The sequence below is a fragment of the Pogona vitticeps genome, chromosome 5 (genome assembly GCF_051106095.1).
Source record: "Pogona vitticeps strain Pit_001003342236 chromosome 5, PviZW2.1, whole genome shotgun sequence".
Classification (NCBI taxonomy): domain Eukaryota; kingdom Metazoa; phylum Chordata; class Lepidosauria; order Squamata; family Agamidae; genus Pogona; species Pogona vitticeps.
In genome coordinates this window covers 180,727,787-180,746,972 of record NC_135787.1, presented here as the reverse complement: position 1 = coordinate 180,746,972, position 19,186 = coordinate 180,727,787, and the positions used below count along the sequence as shown (strand labels likewise).

Genomic DNA, 19,186 nt, shown 5'->3' with positions numbered 1-19,186 from the left:
AATTCAGATAGACTTCAATTTTAGAAAGCATATGGGTTATTTCCGTTGTTTTGAGGTGCTACATATAACATACTTTTAGCCCTCTTCATTTATCACCTATCTATTATAAAGGAAAAACACAAGCTTTACCATGGTTTCTTACAGTATAATTTAAAAAAGTCCCAACTTAGCTGTGTCTGAAAGTCTGCTTTGGTTAGCTATGAAAGATTAATTTGCATTGCCAGGACAGAAGCTATGCATGACCTATTTTGATGTAAACTCTCATGAACAGTATTTGAGACACTTAGAGGAAGGAAGAGAGAACATATAACATGCTAGATGATGTAAACTGCAAGTTTCACTGTTTATCCCCACTGGCTATGGTGGCAAAAGCTAATAGGAATTAGAGAACCACACATTCACCATATCTCACTTGGACAGCAGTACTGCAGTTCTCATATTTCCATCTATAATGGTTCAGAGAATCTGTAATAGATCCAAACAGGCCAACTCAGAAACCTAAGTTAAGGAACTCTTCCTGTGGGTAGCAAAACTATTGAGTTTACATATAACACAATCTCTTACTCAAATACTGTATTTTTGTCACTGGAGGTGGAGAGGGGCAAGGAATATCTCCAGCCTGTAGTCTGAAAAAACAGCCACACATGACTCATTTTATGACTCCAGATCTGCACCAGTTCCATTTTCTCCATGTTGCATACCAAAGATATGTTCATGTTTATTGTTTTAAGCTCGGACCCCACCCCATCCCTGTATCATACTACAAACTGCCTACCCTATATGAACATTACCCTGAGAGGTACTACTACCAGAGTATACAATATTGGTTGTAGTAGTTTTATACGAGACTAGCCCTTCTCTAGTGTTACTTAGGAAGTTTTGAAACCCTTGTTCAAAGCATCAGGCTTGTTGCCTAAACACACCAAAATTAATTAGAATAACTTAAATACATTTTATATTACAAGCTAAAGTCTCTCAACCCTACAACCAAGTCCTATTCCATTATAAACCCTAATAATATAAAATTTGTGGAAAATAAAAGCTTTTCATGCTAACCTGCTAGAAGTCAATATCCGCAGTTCAGTCTTATATCATGGAAGTAATGAGTGAAGAGCTCGATAGATAGTTCTCCACTTGTCTACTGTGACTCCCTCTTGACACACGGGTCAACACAGAAAACTTATGTGAGTGCTTTCCTCCAGTTCATTCTAGAGTAGGTTCCCATAATTTGCCATGTCCTGTAGAGAAGTACAGTGGGGTCTCTACTTAAGAACTTAATCCGTATTGGAAGGTGGTTCTCAAGTTGAAAAGTTCTTATGTTGAATCTGCATTTCCCATAGGAATGCATTGAAAACCATTTAATCCGTATCTACTCTTTTCCGTCCATAGAAACTACAGTGGAACCTCTACTTAAGAACTTAATCCGTTTTCGAATGGTGTTCTTAAGTTGAAACGTTCTTAAGTTGAAGCAAAATTTCCCATAGGAATGGACTGAAAACCAATTAATCCGTTCTGGCTGTTTTTTTGTTATGTAGAGGTGCGTTCGTACATTGAAGCATTAGTTCCCATAGGAACTAATGCAAAGCTGGTTAATATGTACTCTACCACTAGGGGGAGAAATTTTTTTTAACCTAAGATGACCTAAAGTTAAAAAAAGAGCAGGAAAGGTTTTTTTTTTCCTGTTCTTATCTTGGATTTCTGTTCTCAAGTAGAAGCAAAATTTAGCAAATGGAGCTGTTCTTAAGTTGGATTGTTCTTAAGTAGAGACGTTCTTAAGTAGAGACCCCACTGTAGGAATTTGTGTTGGCTAACCTGGTAGAAAACCCAACAAGAGTACAGTGGTGCCCCGTTTGACGACGACCCCGCTTGATGATGAAATTGCTTGACGATGAGTTTTTTTATGATCATTCCTATGGGGTTTTTTGCTTTATGTTGATTAGGTCCCTGCTTCGTGAACCATTTGTTCGTAAAATGATGTTTTTTTCTGGCTCCGCAAAATGGCTTCCCTCCCTTCACAAAATGGCTGTTTTCCGGACAGAAGCTTTGGAAGACAGCGATTTTAAAAAGCTGATCGGCGGTTCTCTATGGGCGATCTTCGCTGGACGATGAGGTATTTCCCCATTGGAACGCATTAACCAGTTTTCAATGCATTCCAAAGGTTTTTTTTTCACTTGACGACGATTTCGCTTACCAGCGATTTTCCTGGAATGGATTATCGTCATCAAGCAGGGCACCACTGTAGTTTATTTGTATTCTCAAAGGCTTTCATGGCCTGGATCCGATGGTTGCTGTAAGTTTTTCGGGCTCTTTCGCCATGTTCTGAAGATTGTTCTTCCTAATGTTTCACCAGTCTCTGTGGCCGGCATCTTCAGAGGACAGGAATCAGAAGAGTTCATTAGGAAGAACGACCTTCAGAACACGGCCAAAGAGCCCAGAAAACCTACAACAACCATCAGTAGTTTATTTCACTGGATGAAGACCTCCTATACTGTGATTTAAGACTGTAGTGGACAAAAGTGGTGGTTGTGTGTTCAGACCCATTTCTACACTTCCTCTTGAACTTACTTTCTATTGACAATTACAGACTTTTCTATTATAATGTTAAAGGAATCCAGTTTAGGAAACCTTCCAAATACCTAAAACCAAAGATGACTCCTAAAACCAACAAAAACTCCCATAGTGCTTTTCTGGAAGTGGAGTCTTGGCAACTGGACTTATTTCTTATTAGGTTGAAACGTTTTGCTACTCATCCAACTGGCTTCTTCAGTCTGAAAAGAGTTGGTAGGAGACCCCTGATATATCCCCCACGTTTGTTTTACTTCCGCCTAGTCTGAATAGGCCTTGGTATATAGAAAATCCCTCACTCAATGGGTGGAGGCCTTGGATACAATCTCTCCTATTTATCATGCTCCCTTTTCATCTGTCCCCAGAAGGATCAGGACTACACCCACCAGAAATATCACTGTTAATGACCCATGACTGCAGAAGTGGGATTTTCACTCACCCCATCCTTTATCCATTAAGCCTATTCAGACTAGGGGGAAGGGAAACAAACATGGAGGATATATCAGAAGCCTCCTACCAACTCTCTTCAGACCGAACAACTTGGATGAGTAGCAAAACGTTTCAACCTAATAATAAATCCAGTTGCCGTAACTCAACTTGCAGATATAACCTCACCTGGATGACAGAGTCTTCACAGACAAACCACGTGATGTGGGTGGTTCCCCTCCACCCCAGACCTTCTCTAGCATGGGAACCTTACTTCTTTTTTAAACATCTCCAAAGCAACAGCTTGAGTATACTCATTCTTGGACAATAACTACAAAACAGAAAGTAGACAATTTTTTTAAAAAAAGGAAAACAAGTTAAAAGCCCACTGAAACACACTGAGGCACTTTATTCTGAAAAATGGATAACAAACAGCACTGGGAGGGGGGGGAAAGCATTGTTAAGTTACCTAATCAGCAATTCCAAGTCACCATGGCAAACTTCCCACTCTAACATTAATCAATGCAAATATTTCTGTATGACTATTCCAAATCTTACATTTTAAGTAGGGATGTGTGTGATATCCGTATGACTGCTCATAAGCATTTGCAAAAACCATATATTCTGTCTGTGTATTCACCAGAGAGGCAAGGTTGGCAGTTACTCCCTGTGAAATGCACAACTGGTAGCAAACCTAGACTTCCTATCATGAAATGAGTGTGGGATGGCTCTAAGCCTTTTAACAGCTGGTTTGGTAGAAAGTATGCCACACCAGAGCAGATCCCCAAAGTTTTAAAAGGAAGTGTATCAGTATCACCTTTATGACTGCAAGAATCAAACCCTCACCCATCTCTACTGTGTTAGAGCTCACATAAACTAAAACAACCCTCAGCCACCACCAGAGATTCCCAGATGTCCCAAACAATTATGCCCACTGTAACTGTGAGAGAAGCCAGTTTTATACTAAATGGGATGCAGTGTCTGGAACAGGAAGTGTATCCCAACAAAACCACAATGAGCAATAGAACCAACTGTTAAGCAAACAGTTTGGGGACAGAATTGCCAAGTATTACCAAATTAAACGGCAATAATTTCAGTTTTTTAAAAGTGAATGGATTTTAGTAATAATAAAGCTAAAGTTCCAAGAATCCTGGGAGTTTCCCTTTGAGTTTTGCTTTCCCTTTGAGTTGTTCTCTACTTAAAACTACTTCTGCTTCTTTGTAACTTACACAGTGAAAAGACCTGTAGCACTTTCTTGAGAAACTTATTTCCATTGCTCAGCCAGTATTTTAGATGAAGCAAGGTTGTGTTTGCTTTTTATCAGTAAGGGCAGTTGAAGCAATCATTTTTCATTTTTATATAACAAGAAGATTGAGTACAGAGCATCCTAATGAGGCCACCTGATGCCCAGGGCTGGTTCAAGAATATAATAGTTGTTTATACAAGCACTGGAAAACAATAAAATCACCACTGTTACATGATGAGTATTATGCGCGAGCCTTTGAAATGGTTCAGATTTTATTTACATGAGTGGGAAGCTGGAACCACATCAGAGAAGCCTAAGAATTTCCTGATCATCGGATCTACAGAAGGTAACCAGAAAAGGCAACTATGGCAAGGAACAAGAGAAAACTACTATGCCGTCACATTCCTAAAGAGCAACATGTAGGGAATGGCCCAATTACTGTGTAGGGTCAGGCAGTCATATTTGGGCAACAGAAATGGGGGGAGGGCAGCATTATTTTATAAGAAACCAAGGGCAGTAGCTGGAGGAGAAGATATGTCTATATTATCCTAGAGCTGCTTGATAGGATGAGGAACATGGTCCTTTAGATGTTTTTAGACTGCCACTCCCATCATACATCACCAGTGGGTTTAATTGCGAAGACTAATGGGAACGGCAATCAAATCAAATCTGGATGGCCACATATTCCCCATCCCTGCAATTTATTACTTTAAAAGTATTACTTACTTGGTTTTCATTTTAATAAACCCTTCTCGGCACATCTCTAGCCGAACATAAATTACAGTAATCCTTAAAGAGCAGAAGTGTATCCCTGATAGAGTTAGAATGCACTGGAAGTGCAGTAATATTTAAATTTCATTCCCGCCATATTAAAAAAACACTGTGATCAGAGGGATCTCTTTATTCCTTTCTGAGCACAATTATAACTAATTGGATTAAAAGTAACTTTCTGTATGTAGCAATTATTTATCAAGTTAAGTTGTCCAAAATATTAGCTTTCATATCACCCTTCAAGATATGAAAATGGCAAACATCAGGAAGGTGTAAGGTAGACCTAGAAAAACTTACTTTTTGACTACAAAACCCACAGTTGCCCAGCCAGCAGCCATACTGGTGGGGATCTGAGGAACTATAGTCTTAAAAAGTTATTTCTCTAAGCTCTGAACAGTGCTTTTCAGGTTAAACTATTTGAATTGGGCTTTTTTTTGTTTGACGAGTGCATATGACTTGGTAGTTAATGGTCAAAATCAGTTCTAGACTAAATATGTTACCCCTCTGAACCTGCGCAAAAACAAAACAAGAGCTGGGGCAATGGATGATTACATTTGTATTTCACAACAGTTTTGGCTTATGCATGCTGAGTAATATTTCCATCTTGTGCATCCATTGAAATGGTGGAAGTACGAAAGGAGTGTGTTTTCCCTAACTTAAGGTAAAACAGATAAAGTAAAGCAAGAACAGGGAGAGAAACTTAAGTACAGTGGGGATCACCAAAATGACAAACTGTAGGTTACAGAAGAACATTACCTTTCCCAAAACTTAACTCCTATTTGTGAGTATATTGCTTTCACTGTTGCATTACAGACCTTGGAGAATTTAATTAAAGAAAGACAGTATTTGGGGCACAGAAAAGGTATAAAGTAAAGAGGTATTGGATAAGCACTACCCCCTGGGTTTAAAAGGGAAGTAGATCAAGAGGAGCAGTGCAGTACCTGAGGAAGCTGAGACAACAGGGAGATCAGCCTCATGCTACAGGATAAAGAACCTCTCAATTCAAGAGGTGAAGAGGGAATCAAGAAGCTGCAATAGCAGCTATGTAAGGGAAGCTTCCAGAGAGTAATCAGGTCTTCCACTCCCCTGGAATTTTCTTCTTCTAGTTTCCAGTGTACAAGCATACCCAATTCTCAGTTATATTTGGACTGATAAATGTGCAAGGGTTTTCAAAATGACACCCCAGGTACGTTGGACAGGAAGATTCAATCCCAATCCATTAACAACATGATTGTCCCCTCTGCTCAGCATTTCTGTTTACCCTTGCCCCATCACCCTGTATGCTAAATGACTTTCCCATTAACAGCAGGCACCACAACCTTCAGTCAATGCAACTAAGTGTGGATCCAGGTACTACCCTCCTTGCAGAGGCAAGTCCATTACTTCCTCCTGAGCGCCAGCGCTACACCCACTGCTACAGCCAGGATGGCCACTGCAGCTGCTCCACCATACAGCAGAATTGATTTGCCTTCTGGCAAGAGGATAGGTTTCTCTTCTCCAGTAGATGTTTCCTTTTCTTGAGAAGGGCTCTCCTTTCCTGCCTTCCTTTCTTTTTCTGGAAGCAATATATTCTCAGGTTTGGGAGCCACCTTTCCTTCTGAAGGAGTCAGTGGCTTGGCTGGTTTACTTAACACAGAAGGTTCAGGTTCAGGTACTTCCAACACCTTCCCTTCCTTCTGGGGTTCAGTAAGTGAAGGTGTAGAGGAGCTTGGCTTTTTAACTGCTGCAGATTCAGCTTCTGACTCCATCATTGCAGACAGAGCTTCTGGAGAGCTCAGCTTGCTCGGCTCAATCTGTACACCTGCTTCTAACGCTGTTTCCTCAACTCCCTCTGGTATCTCCTCCTTTTCAACATGTACAATGTCAGAGTTTGAAGAGTTATTTTCACTCCTCTCTTCGCCACCTCCGTTGCTGTCCAAACTCTTCATTTCCTCAGGATCCATAGCTACTTGTTGCCACGATTCTGGGCCCAAAGAGACTGGCAAGCTTTCTGTATGCCAGCTCTGACTAGCTGATAAAGAAACTGGCAAACTCTCTGACTGCCAAGATGTTGTCACTGTGGGTGACTCAGGAGGGCTCACTTGGCCGGAGTTGTCACTAGTTAGGATGTAAATGTCATTGCTATCTTCAGCAATGATTCCATGGTCCTCTTCTTCTTCAGAATCCAAACTGAAGATAGTACCCTGAATGAGAAACACATACAGTCAGCAAAAAGTGCATAGTATCACACTATACATCCACACGACAGGCATAAATACTGTGGAATATAAGCAACTGAATTTTTATAAGGGAAAAGTTTGTCAGCATGAAAACATTAATACGGAACCAAAAAGAAACCAAGACAGTTACTAGAAGTTAACCACATGAGAAATTATGTGAAATGGGTAGATTTCCGTGAAGAGTCCATTCAATCAACATTTTAAGGCGAGGAGGCTGAGAAAATTTGGAATTCTTTTAGAGTTATAGGCCAAAATCCTATTGGGACTTTACTCTGGATAAATTGCACAAGTCATGGCAGCAAATTTCATCTAGGTAACAAGGTGGTTTCACTTACACTAGTGAAAAGTCCCAATATTATTCTGGCCATAGTTTAACTATTAGTGAAACTTAAATATGGTATCTAAACTTAGGAATGATTTGTTGAGTTATTCTTTTTTTCTTCAATGCATGCCACTAAATGAATTGTTCATGTATATTTTCAAACGATTTATATCCCAAAGCTGCATAGTCCAAAACACTAATTGTAATAAACCAATTCTTTCCTTCCTTTCTGTTTATAAATCAGATTCTAAATTTGACAGATCCACCTATTTTATTAAATGCAGCGTTTACCTGGGAAGGTTTTCAACAGGAGCAACCACCTGCCATTTTATAACTTTTCCTGCTTTCATGGAAGCAATAACTTTGAGTAGTCTCTCTCCCAACCACAGCCCCTAAAGATGTGATTCGGAAATTCTAAGTAAATAAAAAGCTAAAGGGGATCTCGCTCCAAATACAAAGGCAGAAAATAGTGAAGATATACCATAAGAGACTGACTAAAATCCAAAAGTAAGCTGTAACAAGAGTAGGCCCATTGAAACAGTGGGGATTTGTACTTGTATGCTATCAGACAGAATGAGAACATTCAGCCAGATTTTCCACATGAAAAAAGCCTGTTGTTCTTGAACCAGAGGCTGTGTCAGCAAACTATCTCTTCCCCAGTTCAGGCTGTGAAGACATCCTACTCCTGGAGGTCACTATACTTGTACCTCACAGGCAACGTAGGAAAACTGCCACCCTAGCATTATTTAATCAGCAGTGATTAATGAACCAGACTAGAGTAACCATCATTCTTGTTTTTTTCAAAAAACCACTGTGCTGCAAATAGTATCTAGGCTGATCTTCAAAATAAATGTAACTGAACCCTACTTCAACAACTATGCCCTAATGATGATCAACATGACATAAAAAGAAACAGTATAAAATCATCAAAATATTTTTAGATTTCATCATAAAAATAGTGATGTAGCAATCCCATACATGTAGCAAGTGCATGTTATGGCTGATACCAATGTAATTACGAAAGCAGGTGGTCGAAGTTTGAAATGCCTCAAATGGAAGATGAGCAAAGAGAAGCCATTTTAATATTCCAAGAAATGTATTATTCAGATTTATTTGAGATTTCAACAACATTCAATCCTCCCTTTTAAAACTTCAAATTTTCTCTATTTGTATAAATGAAACATGATTTTGATACCAGTATAGAGAGGGGAGGTCAAGCTACGCTGGCCACAGAAGAATTCGTACATCATTCAGGCGAAGCCCTCAGAATTTCTGCTGATGGCTGCCTTTCATATCTATCCATCTGTGCTAATGGAATGTGGCACATGTAGAAAGCTGTATCAGGGTTGGATGGCTGCCATACAGAAAGTAATTACCCAGTAAATCCCCACCCACCCTCTCTCTGTGCTGATCAAGCTGTCTAATGGGCTCAGTGGCTTGAAAGAGGAAAGTACATGCTATTCTGTCATGAATTGCTCAACCCACCATTGCTTAAGCATGCGAGAGGAAGCGGAGGAAAACAGCATTGTAATGAAGATATCACCTTGAGGAAGAATGTTGGTATCTTTGTATTTCCTGCAATAGGTTGGTTGACAATCAAGAATGATTAAACATTGGCAGGTCAAGATAAAAGTGAGGAAGCAGGGAAATGCTTTGCCAGTAAAGGTATGTTAGTATTATCCTTTCCTGCGAGCATGCTTCACCACAAACAGTTATTCTGCAAAGCTGAGTCACAACCATTATTACTCTCCACTGCCACTTTGCAATACCACACCCATACACACCCAGTATTATTAGCCCCATACTGCATGTGTCTAATGAAAGAGACCACTGGTCCAGGGAACATAATCCTAGAACAAGGGTGGGCAACACATGTCCCATGGGCTCCACTGCTCCTTCTTGTACTCTCCCACGTCACACCCTTACAAAAACTGTTCCTAGTCAAATTTTGGTGAAGTGCAAGATATATTTCTCCACAGCAAGTGCACATACCAGAACCATGTTCCCAAAAGTAAAACTCTATATGCTTCTTCCAAAAGTGGCTTTTACCACTGCAGGTGCAACAGCAGCAGCCCCTAGAGGCCTAGAGGTTTGATAGCTTTTGATGACAGACTCTCCAATACTTTTATTCTTCAGAGGCCAAGGTATTTACAATGTTTATAGCATAATATCAACACTATTTATGGCAAGTCCATATATATCAACAATACTGTTCTCATCTGGTCAAACAAAGGTTATCAGATGGATGTGTCAGAGCTTTCATCAATAATTTACAAAGAATTATGGAAAATATGCTGCCATAGAGTAAGTAGCTGTGAAGTTTATCTTGGACCATGTCAGATCTGAAGGCCTACTCAAAGGGTTTGTTCCCCACTTCAGCTTTGCACAGAAAATGCAATAGCGTTAGTTGGGTAACAGACACTTCACCTCTAGAAGACTGGAACAAAAATAGAAGCAGCCTCAAAAGAATGAGGAGTACATGCCAGGAAGGAAGGTCGAGACATAGAAGAATGTTGGATAGTAGTTTCCTTTCTCTAAGGAAAGTTGGAGATGAATGGTGTCTCTGTCATGTAGCATACAGTGACATAAACAAGCAGAAGATCACAGAAACAAAGTATTTGGGGGTGAATATTTAACCAACGGTCTGTCAGCCAATCTCCTCTTAATAACATTTTAATGCTCTTGTTACCTGCCCTGAGAACCAGGGTACAGTACAATCTTGCTCCACAAAGGTTCCAATGTACACTGAAAAATCACAGGAAGTGTTCAACTATTTCAAAGCAGCCACCAGGATGCTTAAATATTATGTAAGTAGTCATATCATGCTCATTAGTTATATTGGCCTTGCCACCAAGAAAGAACATCTTCCCCCTTTTCCTTAGAGAAATTTATTAAAATTGTGTGGACATTCATTCTATAATTATAACTTATGTAAGGAACCCAAAAATACAGGCTTTTCATTCTCAAACAAGGAGTTATATACTATATCATCAGAATAAAGCCCAATAAAATGCATTTTCAAGCAACATGGGCTTTAAAGGGTCTTACAAATATAATCAGCTACAAGTAATGCTAATATCTACCATCTACGGACTTTTGATAAAAGTCAGTAATATCTCACAGGTGAGCAAAGATCCAGCTAATATTGTTCCCCATATTCCTTCCAACAAGGATTGTCTTCAAATAATATCAGCTGACATGTTCTTCTGTCTGATTTCAATACTTCCTTTACAGATCCAAATTAAATCTGGATAAATTACACAGTTTTTACCCTCTTACCAAATGCCTTCTACTTGTAAAAAAAAAACCAAAACCCACACCTCCAATAAGGCACGTTCCTATTTGATACAGAACTGTATCTGAACATTTCTGCCATGTCATTCTGGAACCAAAATTCTGGAACAGTAAACCAAGCAATATTTATTTTATTTACTGGATTCATTGTTGGAACATCTCCACTGCCTTTCTCCCCAAAACATCACACAGTAATACTGAACGGTGGACAACCAAAAGGCTTTCTTCAGCAAAGCATTCCATTGTCATAGCCTGGTAAGGAAAACCAAGGTGCAAGAACCTAATTGTCTTTATAATAGAAATGAGATAATCCACATTCATGTAGAAAAAAAGTTTCCTCAGATACTTCTGCAAATACAACTTGAAACAAAACCACTTTATATGTTCAGTTTTGGACACAAAACACTTTGTTTCATCAAGTCAAACAAAATAGCAAGTTTAAAAATTAACTCCAAAGCTAAGGAAACTTTTCTGTCTTCCAAATCTTTTCTGCAAACTCAACACAAATCCCAAGGCAAGAAACACTTATTAATTTGACTGCAGAATCAAGTTTGTCCTTTACAAATGAAATACATATTCTGAATTCTAAAGATATTTGATTATGATGTAAAAACTAATACTGTGAAGCAGCACAAGCCAGATGCAGGTAGGTGACAACAACCTTGAATTCTAACTTTCAAGCAACATTTTAAAATCATTGTTATTCCTTACAGATTTTTCACAAGTCCTTTTCAATAGAAAAAGGCCTGGAAAAGAGGACAAAAACACTGTAAACTGAAAGATACTTTGGTTAAAAAAAAATCCTTACCCTAAACTGCCTGTTCTTACTCTGCACTTTTCCAGAAGAAGCTTCTGATGCAGCAGACGCAGCAAACAAGAGAGGGAGAGTGAACAGAGGAAGGAAGAAGGATTGTGCACACTGCACATCAATTTGTTTCTGCCCTAATACAGCTTCAGGGCAAGCTGAGGAGCTTAGCTGCTGCCAAATTAGCATAGAAGTTTCTGCTTTGATTCATGGAAAACATGGAACATTTTTATGACTCTTGCAATGTTAAGGAGAACGGCACCTACAAAAATGGTACAAACAAGACCTCTACATCTTAAAATCACAATTTTCAGACCTACCAGTTAATTCTAAGAAATCTAAGATGTGCTTAATGGCAAAGTAAGAAGCTCTGTTTATCACTCCCCAACCATTTGTAGCCTTTAAAACCAAGCTAAAGACATACAATAGTGCTCATAAATAAGTTGAAATAAGCATTTCTGGCTTATTTCTGACTTATAAGAACTCCATTGATGACTTTAGACTGATAACACTGGGAACATTCTGCCCGAAAGCTCCTTTAGACAGCAATTTTCAATGTTACTACAATGTAAACAGATTTTTACAATGTGTGATGAAGATTTCAAATATTTAGCTTCAAGCATCTCATTCCTCTTTTCTAATGTTATATAATGCCTATTTTCACTAGTTCACCATTTTATGTTCTGTGTACACCAAGTATCTCATTGCATTTGGAATTTCTGCAGCCATTCAAACATTCTGCTCTTTTGGCCTCTGACTCTAAAGTAGAAAAATTCCTTAGCTTTCAAAAGATGTTCCCAATTAGTCATCTCATATTTACATCCTTGATTCCTATTCCCTGGGCTGGTTCAACGTAACTAGCAATTGGTAGATGTGCTCAAGCATCCCAGGGAAATGCCACAGGCTACTACATTTCTACCCTATCACTATTAACAAACAAACAAACAAAAATATTTAAAAAAAACTATTAACAAAGATCCGCAAGATCATCTACTATGTTTTCTGAGTTTCCAAACAGCACTGATTAAGTTGGGGTTCAAATTTCACACAATGTTTCTGGCAAGTTTAAATGCAACAGGGACTAATGCAGTATAAGAAAATTCTAACTATGAAAAAAATCATTTCCAAGCAAATCAAATATTTGTTTCTTAAACACACATGAAACCATATAACAAATGAACAAGATATATGAAACTAAACACAACACAGTACACAAAAATATGCATTTAAAAATACCTACACTTTCAGCAAAAGCCTTGTTTTCCTTCTCAGAGCAGTTAATCATGTCAAATTATTCCGTTAAATATGAATTATCATCTCAGTTCCTTCCTCACCTCTCTTGTACAGTTTCAAAAATAGGTCTGGCCTGTTGGCTATGCAACTTCTGTCAGTCCAATTTTATGCCTGGCTAAAGGTGAATAGATAAATGCATGGTTCATGGAACATGCAACCAAACTACAAACAGAGCCACAGAGGGAACACTCCCTCTCTCTTAGAAAAAAATTAGGATCTTGCATTTCAAAAGCAATTATGTGCCTTAACATGTTTGTTTATAAAAATGGTTAAGACAAACATGAGAAATAGACGTCTTTGATGAGTACCAGCAGATCAAAATCAGCTTTCTTATGGGGGGAATTATAGCAAGAATGATGATGTCTGTCTGCAAAAAAAAAAAAAAATAATAAAAAAAATCCTACTGACATGTTCACAAGTGATGCAGGAATCCTGGTACGTGATACTAGATATGAATGTTAAAAAGATTAAATATATTCATTTAATGTTGCAGCAGGAAAAGAAGTGCTTATTCTCATCATAAAAAGAAAACAAGGAAGAAGAGGGTGAAAAAAATTAAGAAGTTAGCACATAGGACTACTGCCTGCATCTTCCTAGTAACCTTTGAAGAACCAAAATGTAATGTGTAAAATGTCACTAAAAACAGGATATTAGTACAGCATTTTTGCTCTCTGGATTTTGTAATCACTGACCAGCTTTACTTTCAATAAAACCAACTTGGGAGTCATTTCAGTAATCCGGGATTAATTCTGTTTAAATCTGGGAGTGTTCTTCCTCCCACAGAGGAATAATCTGGATGCCCGCTCAGTTTTGGCTCAATCATCAAGTTGCAACAGACAGATGGAAAGAAAAGAGACTGCATATTTTAGTGAGTTCCCCACAGACTTTCAAGAATCAGCTTTAAAATATTACCTCAAGCAGACCCCATTTCCATTGAAAGTAGTTCACAACTATGATATAGTTAAGATCTGCTTCCAAAAAAAGCAAACATTAGACTAGAATGCACATAGAACATGCAATGTTCTTGCTTCACATGAAGACTAGTAGAGGTTACTTTGGCTTTTTAAATCATTCATTTAACCATCCAGCATATGGCAACTTCATTCTTCAAATGACAGTGTGGATCTTGAATTCAACTGCCAGCACAATCATCAAAGCTGGATCATGAAATCAAAAATGGGAATCAATTAGCACTTCAATGAAAATGCTGACAGCAGTGTGACCCCTAAAGATCAGTGACTAATTTAAATTAAAGCCAATTTTCAACAATATCCTCTCTTCTCTGCTTCTGCCTCCTTTATTATCCTTGTGTATTTATTTACACATTTTTTCACAGAAAAAATCAGGACTGCTTTGGTTGTTGTGGGTTTTTCAGGCTCTTTGGCCGTGTTCTGAAGGTTGTTCAGAACACAGCCAAAGAGTCCGAAAAACCCACAACAACCATTAGATCCCAGCCGTGAAAGCCTTCGCGAATACACAGGACTGCTTTCTTTTGAACTTCAGTATTATAAATCTTAAATGGCACTGCTGCAAAAAGAGACACATTTGAACTTGTATCAAGAGGTATACCAATTCAGACATTAGTGCTCTTACCCATCCACCTTGCTGGATGATATAATCTGCAGCAAAATCCTCCAGATAGATTACTCCAAAATTTGCCAGCACATGAAGTGGCTCCTGGCCTCGCCTTGACAGCTCCATTAGAAATTCCTGAAGAATCACCAGAGGCACTAAAACCTGGGGAAAAAAAGGGAGAAGGAGAAATGATAAAAATCATAGCACTTCAGAATACTGTAATAATAAGATTTTATCCCAATACTCTAGCCTGACCTGATTAAACAGTGCTTTCAGGGAATTCCAAAAAATTCACAAAGTTAATCGCTCAGGACTATTATGCTAATGCTGCAAGGTAGAACTGTCACCACACGAACAAAAGTACAAACTCCCAATAGCTGGTAAAGGCAAGACTTGGTTTGAGGTACCACAAACCCTCCTCAATTGAATGGATAAGTCTTTATGTTGTATTGAAAATAGTGATAAAGACAAAAAGGCAAAAAGTTCAAAAGGTTTCAAAAAGCCATAAACAGTATTTGAAGCAAATAATCAATCAGAATCTAAGATTGAAGCAATACAGTGGAATACACCTGAAAATAAGGAAACTATCTAAACTACCTAGTACTCACACACTAGTATAGCATCAGCGTAGTCTTGGCGCATGCACAAGAGTGCATCCCTCTCACAATGGCATAATGGGATAGCCACTGAGCACAGTGTCTCCTAAGAGATAAATAAGTCAACTCAAACATCTTCTCAACCTCTTGTATGTCCTAAACACCACATTCTTGACGTTTCTAGATGGTCTGCCAATCAGATTAAGTTCCCGCAAATGTTCATGAAGACAGCTAAATCATTTTCTAATTAGAACAGTACCAGATAGAATACATGTGGTACTCTCTATTCCATTTCTGGAAGAGCCTATCCACCCACTTTCTTTTAGCCAGTTATTCTCAGACCTTGACAGAAAGCCTGAATTTTCCAGAGAGGTTCCAAACCTATTTTCCTCAATTTCTCTCTTTCTTCACACTTTTTTTTTTGGTAAACCATAATGTCAAGAAGCAGGCTTTATATACACTGTCAGTAGCCTGGCCTCATTCAAGAAGAATACTGTGAATTCTCAGTGGATTCTACAGATACAGGTCTGTACGCTAAAGCTCAGCCCTAATCCCCAATATGTTAGCATTCTCATGAAAACTCCAACAATCATGGCCAGATGTCCATGCCAGGTTCCTCTGTTAAGAGTGAATTTCAGAATGGGGTCTGAAAACTAATAGAATTGGACAAGACCCATAAGGCCATAGAGACCAACCTCTGTTCAATGCAGGAATCTAAGTAAAGACATATCTGACAATGACTGTCTAGCTTTCTCTCGAAAGCCTCCAGTGTTGGAGAGCTCACCAAGGTAACTGGTTCCACTGTCCTACTACTCTGGTTAATTTAAAATGGCAAAGGTATCTTTTACAGATGTCTTCTACCTACAGTGCTTCCACCAGCAGTATCTGCCTTTGAAACACAGTGTGGCTAAGATGTCTGAAACATTAGAACACCAGAATTAATCTCCATAACATCATGTCTGAGAAACAATTCATTCTGAACTAAGACACTATAATCCTCAGTCTCTCTCTTTCTCTTAAAATAATAATGTGCTGTCAAGTCAATTCTGACTTATGTTGACCCCTTCCAGGGATTTCTAGGTAGAATAGTTAGAAATGGTTTACCATTCCCTTCTTTTGGGGCTGCCCAGCTTACCCATACCTGGTTCTACTCAGTGGAGGCACAATAGGGAACTGAAGTCCTAAACTCTGGCTCCACAGCCAGATACCTAAACCACTAAGCTCCCTCTCAGGTTCTCCCTATTACACGAAGATAAACCTAACCTCAAAATCTTTTAGGTTCAGAGAAGGCCTTGGGGGCAACAGGTCCACATTATTCTGCACCTTGTCTAACATGCATTATTCAAGAATATCTGCAGTGTTTAGGTATTTTTACAGTGTGTTTCAGGAACAAAGGTTCTGTTACAGCCATACACGGGTAAGATAATAACTATGACTTGGAATATCAGATGCAATGCAGTAGCCATCTAACACAGGAGTGTAAGATAGACCAGATATGATCTCCCTTCCCATAACCAGGCTTAGGAAACGAGGTCCTATTTGCTGGTATGTGAGGTTGTTCCTAAGCTTAATTACTACACTAGAGACTGATTTCTTTGAGGGCAGAGGGCAGCTGGGGGTGAAAATGTAGACCTACATATACCGATTGAACATGCTTTCCCAAACTAAATCTGTGCTCAGAAAAGAGGTCAATGGGGCTCTCAGTGTATTGTCAGGGTACTGGCTGACAGTTTCTTTGTCTAGCTAAATATGCAGGTGGGTACCTTTCATGCCTAACGTGATTTAAGACCATATTATCTGAGGACTGCTCCACACATACGTACCTGTGCCCTAATAATGACCACAGAAGCCTTGCTTTCACGCCCATTAACATTTGTGAGTTGTTACAGACAAAAAACAGAACTTCATTTTGCTGCTTCTCTAGCAATATTTTAAAAGGCTTTAAAGACATAGTTATTTTAATTTGATTTTAGGTGAATAATGAGTTTTCTGATTCATAATTTTAACAGTTGTTTTTCCACTATGTGTTAGATCAGGGATGGGGAACAGGCACATGGCACAGTGGTTAAACTGCTATACTGCAGCCAAAACTGTGCTCATGACCTGTGGTTCAATCCCAGGTACATAGCTGGCTTAGGGTTGATTCAGCCCTCTATCCTTCTGAGGTAGGTAAAACAAATACCCAGCTTGTGGGGTGGGGGTGATGGGGGCAATGTGTAGCCTGCATCATTAATTTGTAAACTGCCCAGAGAGTACTTTAAGTACTATGGGGTACTTTAAGCACAATATACGCAGCACACTTTGCTTTTGCTTTATAACACCATTTTCCCACAGAAGAACTCTCTTAGAGGCTACATACACTGACATCAGGTAAGGTTGAAGTCAAAACAAGGCAGGGCCAAAGGAAGCTCTGGGCCACCCATTTTCTCTCTCCCCTTTTCACTATCACTTCTTATTTCTCCCTCTGAACAGAAATTACACTTAGACAAAAAAATCCCCTTGGTATGCTAGGGGAAAAATATCTAGAGCCCCAGAAAAATATCTACTTCTGCTTCATTGACTATGTGAAAGCCTTTGACTGTGTGGACCACAGCAAACTATGGCAAGTTCTTAAAGAAATGGGAGTGCCCGACCACTTTATCTGTCTCCTGAGAAACCTATATGTGGGACAGGAAGCAACAGTTAGAACTGGTCATGGAACAACTGAGTGGTTCAAAATTGGGAAAGGAGTACGGCAAGGCTGTATATTGTCCCCCAGCTTATTTAACTTATATGCAGAATACATCATGCGGAAGGCTGGACTGGAAGAAACCCAAGCCGGAATTAAGATTGCCGGAAGAAATATCAACAACCTCCGATATGCAGATGATACCACTCTGATGGCAGAAAGTGAGGAGGAATTAAAGAACCTTGTAATGAGAGTGAAAGAGGAGAGTGCAAAAAACGGTCTGAAACTCAACATCAAAAAAACTAAGATCATGGCCACTGGTCCCATCACCTCCTGGGAAATAGAAGGGGAAGATATGGAGGCAGTGTCAAATTTTATCTTCCTGGGCTCCATGATCACTGCAGATGGAGACAGCAGCCCTGAAATTAAAAGGCGCCTTCTTCTTGGGAGGAAAGCGATGACAAATCTGGACAGCATCTTGAAAAGCAGAGACATCACCTTGCCAACAAAAGTCCGAATAGTCAAAGCTATGGTTTTTCCTGTCGTGATGTATGGAAGTGAGAGCTGGACCATAAAGAAAGCAGACCGCCGAAGAATTGATGCCTTTGAATTGTGGTGCTGGAGGAGGCTCTTGAGAATCCCCTGGACTGCAAGGAGAACAAACCTATCAGTTCTAAAGGAAATCAACCCTGAGTGCTCACTGGAAGGACAGATCCTGAAGCTGAGGCTCCAGTACTTTGGCCATCTAATGAGAAGAAAAGACTCCCTGGAAAAGATCCTGATGTTGGGAAAGTGTGATGGCAAGAGGAGAAGGGGACGACCGAGGATGAGATGGCTGGACAGTGTCTGCGAAGCAACCAACATGAACCTGACACAACTCCGGGAGGCAGTAGAAGACAGGAGGGCCTGGCGTGCTCTGGTCCATGGGGTCACGAAGAGTCGGACACGACTAAACGACTAAACACACACACATGCTAGGGAAGGGTGACTGCTAAAGTGGGATAAATTGCAATGTGCAATTAGAGGCTTAAACAGAGAATAAAGCTTCTCAACACATTCAGTATAAAGTACTGATAAACGGGGTTTCACCACAGCCTTCTGTGTAACAAAGCAGTTGGTTTCTTATGTAAAACTCCTGAGGATTTATTGAGAGCTCATTGCTTCTACAGCTCAAAGACAAAAATGTAAACACTATGTATCAACCTACAGTGGGTTTATCTTAGCTAAGTATTCCATCTGTTTCCAAGTTGTTTACATAATCAACACTTGGACTGTTCACTAACAATGTAAATTATTTCATTTGGTTCCCACTCATACAATCATGCATACTGTACAAATAAACCTATAGCCTAAAATTTCTATTCTATGTGTTTAGAAAAGCAGATTGTAAAAAGCAAATACTCATG

The 19,186-nt window shown here is 39.3% G+C and overlaps 1 protein-coding gene across 4 annotated transcripts in view; it reads right to left on the bottom strand.

The window, feature by feature from the left end:
* Positions 1 to 3,380: 3,380 nt before the first annotated feature.
* Positions 3,381 to 19,186, bottom strand: part of BCL2L13 (BCL2 like 13) — a 41,888-nt gene continuing 26,082 nt past the window's right edge. For all 4 annotated transcript variants that reach the window (XM_078376370.1, XM_020789067.3, XM_020789068.3 and 1 more), the window contains exons 6-7: positions 14,535 to 14,678; positions 3,381 to 7,191 (exon numbers count right to left, since the gene is read on the bottom strand). In XM_078376370.1, coding sequence (XP_078232496.1) covers positions 6,388 to 7,191; positions 14,535 to 14,678 — 948 coding nt within the window. In that variant the 3' untranslated portion in view covers positions 3,381 to 6,387. The remainder of the gene's footprint in view (positions 7,192 to 14,534; positions 14,679 to 19,186) is intronic.